Source organism: Saccopteryx bilineata, chromosome 1, assembly GCF_036850765.1.
Source record: "Saccopteryx bilineata isolate mSacBil1 chromosome 1, mSacBil1_pri_phased_curated, whole genome shotgun sequence".
NCBI classification, from domain to species: Eukaryota; Metazoa; Chordata; class Mammalia; order Chiroptera; family Emballonuridae; genus Saccopteryx; species Saccopteryx bilineata.
Genome location: NC_089490.1, coordinates 257,228,423 through 257,237,284, shown reverse-complemented (window position 1 = coordinate 257,237,284; position 8,862 = coordinate 257,228,423). Strand labels below are relative to the sequence as shown.

The following is an 8,862-nucleotide window of genomic DNA, read 5'->3' as shown; positions in this document are numbered from 1 at the left end:
AAGAACTTGGAGCTCACAGCTCGCGGGAGACAGGGCCGACTTATTCAACCCTAACTGTGCAAGGAGCTGTGCTCTCTGAGCCTCTACTACGGCATTCCCCGGGGCTACTTGCGGTGCCTCCTGCCCAGTGTTTGATGTGATCCCCACCCGGCCAGCGCTGGGTGATAAGGAAAGGACTTCCACTCGGGACCTTCACAAACCGCGCGTCCAGGGGCCGCGCTTGCGCAGCAAAGCACTGGGCTCGCGGCGAAGTCCGTTTCCTGACTTTTCGAGGAAGTAGCCTTGCGTCACTTCCGGCCTCCCTCTAGCTGCCATCTTGCGTCCCCGCGCGTGTGAGTTTATTCTCAGCTGGTCTGCCCAAGACCCCCTGAGCGCCAACCCTAGTCCCCCGCACGGCCCCGTTTCCTCTCCAACAAGGTACAAAAAGGCTGTGGACGCCAGCGTGGGAGGAGGACGGGAACGGGGGCGGGAAGTGCCCGGAAGGAGCGAGACAGGGAGGGTCAGGGCTGAGGAGAGGAAGGCGATGCGACGGACAGGCGCACCCGCTCAGGCTGACTCTCGGGGTCGAGGTCGAGCCACGGGCGGCTGCCCTGGGGGCGAGGCGACGCCGTCTCTTCCTCCACCTCGCGGCGGGACCCGAGGACCGGAGCCTCAGGTACCGCGAGGCTTTCGGAGAGTGGCCGGGCCGGGCGGGCCCTGGCTAGGCCGAAGCCGAGGCCGGGCCAGGGCCGGGGTGGGGGGTGCTGACCGGGCGTGGTTTAGAGCCCACTCCCCGCACCTGTAAAAAGGGGGGAGTATTGGGGGGCGGGCAGGAAGGTGAAATGGGGAGCTTTGCAGGGTGGGTTTGGGATGCAGGCCGCGGCCTGTGTAGGACGTTTGTTCTGCTGCTGTGTGTTGGGAAGTCACGAGCGTGGAATGCCCGAGTGAACTGGACCTGGCCTCGCTGAAGGTTTCCTGTTTTTCTAGATGAAAGAAACTATCATGAACCAAGAGAAACTGGCCAAACTGCAGGCACAAGTGCGCATTGGTGGGAAAGTAAGTTTTAATAGTTTTTTGGGTTTTTTTTTTTAAGTGTTAAGCTTTAGGTTTTTTGCTTTGGCGTCGCTGCTCTCTATGGCGCGTCACTTTGTCTGCGGAGGGCATTTCACGGAGCTAGCGAACTGGGGGAGGCGACGGCGAATTAAATTAGATACACAATAGAGTATCGGCGAATCCTGCCGGTCGTCTACTCAAAGAAAAAAGCAAGTTAGTAGAGATGAAAGAGTACTTAAACTACATTGTTTTTATGTAAATATACTTTCCAGTGTTACAATGTTTTTAAGTAGGTCAAAAGTGTTTCCTAATGTTATTGGTAAGAAAATGTATCATTTCAGTTACTTATCATTGTGGCCATCATACCTCTGGTATGTTTCGGCCTAAGTTGTATACAGTCAGCTTAATGGTGAGAAGTTGGTGTCTTTGTAAATTAAGACCTTTCTGTGAGGCTTCCTTAGCTATTGCAATCCAATGCAATGTATATTTCCTAGGATATTTGAAGATGTTATGAATACATTTTGGAAATTAAGAGCAGTGACTATGGATTTGAAAATATTACCTAAGTGGATTTTAACTTTGCAAATACGCCAAAACTGATGGATGAGAGTTTGACTGGGGTTTTTTAATGATCAGTTTTTGGTTGATAGGTGTTTCCTGATGGATACTGAGTCCTTTCTAGGAGATTTTTTTTTTTTTTAATTTAGATTGTTCTTTAAGTGATATACATAAATTGGAAGTCCACTCCAGACTGAAGTCTACCTGGTTATATTTTGCATTGTTAGCACATTCCTAGTATTTAACAAGGTGTGGTATAGCCTGTTGGAACAGAGTATGTCTTCGTTTGGGAAAACTTGTGTTCATTCACTTGTATGGTAAAAGCTTCCATACTACAAGTTTATTTTCTATTAGTTATCCCCAACTTTAAGCATTTGCCTTCAAGTAGAGTCAGTCTACCATGAAATAGCCTGAAGTTGCACTTAGACCTAAATACTGAGATGTACATCTGTTAGGTCCTGGACTTCTCCTGCAGTGTATGTATTTTTATCCCCCTAAAGCTAGCAGTAGTTAAGATCAGCACTTGTCTATTAGTAGGTGTTTTCTTGTCCTTTTTAGTAATTGTTACAAGCAAGGTGTGACCTTCAAGTGCCAGAAAATACTCATCATATTCTTTGTGGGTCAGTGTTTGGATGCTCTTAATACTGGTGTTTTTAATAATCATGCCTTTTGGACTAGGTTTCAGAAGGAGTAATTAGTTAATAGAGGAAGTATTTCTGTGACCATAATGTGAAATTAGGTGAGTTAGTTTTGCCTTAGAGGAAATTACAAATGTAGATACTTCTAGATAAGTGTTATAAAAGCTCTATTTTGGTGTCTGATCAAGACCATTGATATTAACTTATTTCAGAGAAAATTGAACCCTATATATGTAAAGTGTATGAAAACTAGAAGGTGTGCTGGTTTTGTTTTTAGAATCTTTAGTAGTGTTTTAGAATGTCTTTGGGAGAGGATTCTCTGAAAACCAAGTATACATGGTCTCTTCAAGATCATTATTTTTAAAGGTTTCTTTGGGGGGGGTTACCAGTATTCTGTGTAACTATTGATTTTTTTTTTTTTCAGTTAAACTATTATTTATTTAGCTTTTACTATGCTGGATCATGAGAATAAAAAATTTAGGTAGTTTAAACTTTAAAGTATCCAGAGGATACTTTTAGGCTAGTAGGGGAGGTAGAAATCTTTTATTAAAATCTTTTTTCACTGTACAGTATAATATACAAAATATAGAGCTGAAAATGACTTGGCTGGTTCAGGGTGTTAATTGTCGAGTTTAGGCAAAACACAGAAGAGATAATGGCTTGAACAGGATTCTAAAGGATGATCAGAATTGGTATGGAGGTTGGGGACAGTGAAGCAGGTGCATGGTAGTCTTTCCAAGAAGAGCCTGTGTACCAGGGGTCCCCAAACTGTGGCCCCCTGAGGCCATTTATCCGGCCCCGCTGCACTTCTGGAAGAGGGACCTCTTTCATTGGTGGTCAATGAAAGGAGCACATTGACCATCTCATTAGTCAAAAGCAGGCCCATAGTTCCCATTGAAATACTGGTCAGTTTCTTGATTTAAATTTACTTGTTCTTTATTTTAAATATTGTATTTGTTCCCGTTTTGTTTTTTTACTTTAAAATAAGATATGTGCAGTGTGCATAGGGACTTGTTCATAGTTTTTTTTATAGTCCAGCCCTCCAATGGTCTGAGGGACAGTGAACTGGCCCCCTGTGTAAAAAGTTTGGGGACCCCTGCTGTGTACAATGTAAAGGGCTTAGCCAATATGAGAGTCTATTGAGTGTAATTAAGCAGAATATGGGTGGTCATATTTGCCTGGTTTTGGAAATTTATAGGAAATTTTAGAGAAAGGGGAGATTGGAGACTTGGCATGTAAGTGCAAGAGACCACAAGTTTTCCTGAAGCCTGTATTCATTCACTCATCAAGTTATTGAGTATTGAGTATTCAGTGAGCCAGATGCTATCGTAGATACTGAGTTTTATGGCAGTAGATAGAAGCCCCCAAGGAGTTACAGTCTAATGAGGGGAGACAGACAGTAAAATATACTTATCTCCATCAGTAATAGGTATTATAAAGAGTATTAAATCTGGATAGATGGAAAATGGTGAGTGTGGAAGTTGCTATTTGATATTGGGGTCATTGGAAAAAGCCACTCTTGATATGGTGGCATAAGAGCACAGATCTATAGTTAGGGAGAGAGCCATGCATACTAGGGAAGAATAGGGAAGTATGTCCAAAAGCTCTTGTTTGGACTATTTAAGTAACAGTGAAGAGGCTTATTTGGTGAAGATGAGTTTATGTGTGTAGTAGGAGATGTGAGGGTCAAGAGTGGCATAGCACAGGCAAGACAGATCATGGTTAAGATAAGAATTTCAGATTTTACTCTTGGGTGCTATAAGAAGTGTGTACAGACAGATTTGATTGGGTCATATACTGTCTTGCATATGACTATTAATGGATGTTGATTTTTCTTTAATGTAAAAACAAACGGTTAGTAGTTTTGGATATTGAGCTTCTAAAGGAGGTGTAATTTATGTTGACATATGCTACCTCTTTGATCACTTTAGGCAGATAATATAAAAAGTAGGACTTTGGATTGAAGATCATTTATATTTAAAAAAACTAGAATCTTAGAAATTATTAAGTATTTGCAGATATTTCTTTTCCTTTTCTTTTGACTTCTATCTTTGCATTAACCTTCCTACTCACTGCATAAAAGTTTGTGGTCATGGTAGTTTTCTTATAGAGATCTGAAAGTCAAAAAGGAATTTGAAATTGTTTTTATTGGAAGAGGTCTGTTATGGTATAAATGTGTTCTGTGTTCTTTCCTTTTCCCCCACTTTAGGGAACTGCTCGTAGAAAGAAGAAGGTGGTTCACAGAACAGCTACAGCAGATGATAAAAAACTTCAGTTCTCCTTAAAGAAGTTGGGGGTAAACAATATCTCTGGTATTGAAGAGGTAAGTGTCAAGTTTTATTTCTTAATAAAAACAAGATTTTGTCTGAATAAAGCTTTAATGTCCATACATTAAATGATATTTTGACTCTACAGTACTTGCAACAGAATATTTTATATTCCTCTAAAATGTTTCTACTCTGTAAATGATTATGAGGGAGATAAGCTTGAAAGCCCTTAGATTGCACTTTCCATTCTATCTGTGCTACACAGTGACTACTAGATTAGTTAGCCAGAGTTCAATTTATGCTTAATAAAATGTTTAGTTTTAAAGGGGTTTTGGTGGGCATTGCTAATTAAATTTGTTTTTCTTTATAGGTAAATATGTTCACAAACCAAGGAACAGTGATCCACTTTAACAACCCTAAAGTTCAGGCATCTCTGGCAGCGAACACTTTCACCATTACAGGCCATGCTGAGACAAAGCAGCTGACAGAAATGCTACCCAGCATCTTAAACCAGCTTGGTGCAGACAGTCTGACTAGTTTAAGGAGACTGGCTGAAGCTCTGCCCAAACAATGTGAGTTTTGCATGGGTTACTATTTTTTAATAGATTTCTAAGATCTCAGGGTACAAAGTGGATATAAATGACTTAAAATTTGGCAATGCAACCTATTCTCTAAAAAAAACCTTTTTTTTTTTTTTTTTTTTTTTTTTTGGTATTTTTTTCTGAAGCTGGAAACGGGGAGAGACAGTCAGACAGACTCTCGCATGCGCCGGACCGGGATCCACCCGGCACGACCACCAGGGGGCGATGTTCTGCCCCTCCGGGGCATCGCTCTGCCACGACCAGAGCCACTCTAGCGCCTGGGGCAGAGGCCAAGGAGCCATCCCCAGCGCCCGGGCCATCCTTGCTCCAATGGAGCCTTGGCTGCGGGAGGGGAAGAGAGAGACAGAGATGAAGGAGGGGGGTGGGTGGAGAAGCAAATGGGCGCTTCTCCTATGTGCCCTGGCCGGGAATAGAACCTGGGTCCCCCGCACGCCAGGCTGACGCTCTACCGCTGAGCCAACCGGCCAGGGCCAAAACCCAATTTTTACAGTAATTTTAACTGGGTATTCTTAGTGTATGCAATAATTTGGTATGCTGTGATTAGTATACATGTTTGTTTCCTACTAGCTTTCTTGCTTTGGAAGAGAGACTTTAAAATGTTTCCTTTGATTAACTGGAAATGATGAAAATGTTAATTTTGTGGGTTTTTTTAATAACTGGAAGTTTAAAATTAATTAATATATTATAAATTATCAGTTTTCTTCTATTGTATCTATATTGATACTACCACTAATCTTTAAGATTTGGCCTGCCACTATTCTAGTGTGTTAAATTATAGTATGATAAAGATTTTGTTCAGGGCAGAAAATCATGTAGTTGAGTTAACTGTACATCAGGGGTGTGGCTACTTTATGCTGAAGTCCTCTGATTAACATTTTTAAGAATAGGAATACAGAAGCAAAAATTATATAGTCTTATTTAGTGGTCCATGTTTTTCTAGGCATTCACTCACTGCTTCAGTTAATTTTTTTGTTACATGGAGAGGCATAGAGTTCCTAGAAAGTCGTCTTAGGGTTTTGGAGCTGAAATAGGCATTTGAAGCAGCCCACTGAAAAGAATATGGGGCTAGAGGACTGTGAAGTCCCAACTCTCAAGTTTAGTTCCCTTTCTTGTGTAATAAAAGGAAACTGAATGCTTACCTCTCAAAGATGCTTAATTTTTTGATCGTTTTATTTTCATTTTGTAAAGGTTTGTTGAGCATTTCCCTTATGCCATGCAAAACATGAGAAAATGGCCTCCTAATTTACCTTCCAAAATAAGTCTTACCATAATTTGGTGTGTAGGTTTACTTGTACACTGGTGGCTCCCTAATAATCTCATACTACCTCAGTGTCTGTGGTGGGCCCAAGGATGAAGGAGGGTGTAGAATTTGGTTTGTTGGCTGTTGCTAGTGTTCTAGCTCATTTATAGACTATCGTGTTACTGCTAGTATTAGAGATGAAATCCCAAATGTCACCATATGAATATAAACCTTTCATTTGTTCTTTTGATTAGTGTTTATTGAAGACCTAGACAAATGTGTGAGTAACATTTCCATTTCCCTTTCACAGCTGTGGATGGAAAAGCACCACTGGCTACTGGAGAGGATGATGATGATGAAGTTCCAGGTAGGAACCTTCACTTGTGGTTAAACTGAAGACCCTTAGTAAGGGAGAGTCAAGAGTCTTTGTTGTATAGGAAAAACTACCTTGAGGGAGGAAGTATAGAGTAAAGAGAGGGAGAGGAGCCATGAATCTCATTCACTTAAACCAGTGGTCTCCAACCTTTTTTGGGCCACGGACCGGTTTAATGTCAGAAAATATTTTCACGGACCAGCCTTTGGGGTGGAGCGGATAAATATCACGTGACCCGAGACAAGCGTCAAGAATGAGTCTTAGAGGGATGTAACAGGGAATCTGGTCATTTTTTTAAAATAAAACATCATTCAGACTTAAATATAAATAAAATGGAAATAATGTAAGTTATTTATTCTTTCTCTGCGGACCGGTACCAAATGACCCATGAACCGGTGCCGGTTCATGGCCCAGGGGTTGGGGACCACTGGTTTAGAATGAGAAAAGTAATGCAGTGTTACTTCACTGGAGGTATGTTTGTGGACTTGGCTTTTTCTGTTTGGGATCCCAAGAAGTTGGAGGTATAGAACCTTAAGTATTGAATAAACATGTATGTATATTATTACCTAAATATAATAACTATGGACAGATCACAAATGATCCTTGTTTCCTACTATGAGATCCAAAATTTGTAAGACAGCATGGAGAAGTTATTCAGATCTCTTGGGGTATAACCATTCTAAAATCGGTAAAAAAATCTCCTTTGGCAATCATAAGGCATTTTTGTATCTCAGCTGTTTTTGGATTATTTTTTGTGTGGTAAAACAAATATTAATTGGACACTGAAGCGATAGTAATTCCGCTTTGCATGGACAGGTGTTCTTAGGAATACAGGGAAACTTCAGTATTGTGTGTCATGCTTCTCTTTGATTCTGCTCCCCACATTGACTAATGTATTGTATTGCTTAAGTTTAACTCTTAGTGTGGGATAGGAATGGGGCGATTATACATATTCTTTAAGCACAATATTTATGTCACTGGCAAATTAATGACTTTCCTTGTTTTAATTATATGTCAAAACATACTTCAAAATGTGCCAGATGGGTAGTGGTCTCTCTGGAAATAAGTGTTTAAATTTATATTCTGATTTAGCTGTAGGATATATTTTGAGAGCATTTCCCTATTTTCTCTTAAGATCTGTATTTGTAGAGGTGGCTTTTTTCTGAGTTTCTACCTTTTTTTTTTTTTCTAGATCTTGTGGAGAATTTTGATGAGGCTTCCAAGAATGAAGCAAATTGAATTGAGTCGATGTCTGAAGAAGATAAACTTGAAGAAGTTACTGGGAGCTGCTATTTTATATTATGACTGCTTTTTCAAATTTTGTTTATGGATCTGATAAAATCTAGATCTCTTAATATTTTTAAGCCTATGCGCCTTGGACACTGCAGCTCTTTTCAGTTTTTGCTTATACTTAAATCATTCTTTGCAGCTAATTAAGCTGAAGAAGCCTGGGAATAAAATTTGAAACAAAGGTTAATAAAGTTCTTTGCCTAGTATAGTTTTATTTTTTATTTCATTGTGACACTGGTTTGTACACAGAAAGCAGTTTATTGTAGAAAGCTAATCATGGCATGTAATAAGACAGATGATCTTTGATGAAATTTTATTAAAGATTTAACATGATAGTATAATATAACAAAGGTGGTATAAAGTTCTCATGTTTGAAAACTTCTCCAATAGCCCTCAGGGCTTTCCTGGTTTATGTGATGGGTAGACTTATAAACCTAGAAGAGAATATTCCTTCATTGGTGAGCAAAGGTTTTTTCCTCTTAATTATCATCTATATTATAAGCAATTCTGAGTGCCTTTACATATTTTCTCTCATTTAATCTTCAATATATGAAGTAGTAACTAGGTGTTCCATTTTGTAGACATAACTAAAAATTACTTCAAAAAAATGAAAGTAGTTCATCCCTTCTGTGTAGGATAGTGGCAGAAATGTCACCTTGACTTTTTCCTTAATTGATAACATTAAATGAATAGGGCTACTTTTTTAAAAACTGCTTTTTAAATTTACAGTAATGCTGACGTATGCAGTGTAAGAATTTAAACACACAACGTGTATAATTGCCACCATAACCAGGGTACTGGAAGAATTTCATCACTCCAGAAGTTCTCAATAATAGGCCTACTTTTTAAAAATTGTATTAAC

General features: G+C 39.8%; 1 protein-coding gene across 2 annotated transcripts; it reads left to right on the top strand.

The window, feature by feature from the left end:
- The first annotated feature begins 263 nt into the window (after nt 1-263).
- On the top strand, nt 264-8,206 carry BTF3 (basic transcription factor 3). 2 transcript variants are annotated; one of them, XM_066241406.1, is made up of 6 exons: nt 264-417; nt 967-1,035; nt 4,438-4,551; nt 4,866-5,067; nt 6,648-6,704; nt 7,903-8,206. In XM_066241406.1, exons 2-6 carry the CDS (start codon nt 967-969, stop codon nt 7,947-7,949), a joined length of 489 nt encoding a protein of 162 aa, XP_066097503.1. In that variant the 5' UTR covers nt 264-417; the 3' UTR covers nt 7,950-8,206. The 2 variants fall into 2 exon arrangements, with proteins under 2 accessions (XP_066097503.1, XP_066097498.1); XM_066241401.1 differs by lacking the exon at nt 264-417 and adding an exon at nt 442-655.
- Nucleotides 8,207-8,862: the final 656 nt, after the last annotated feature.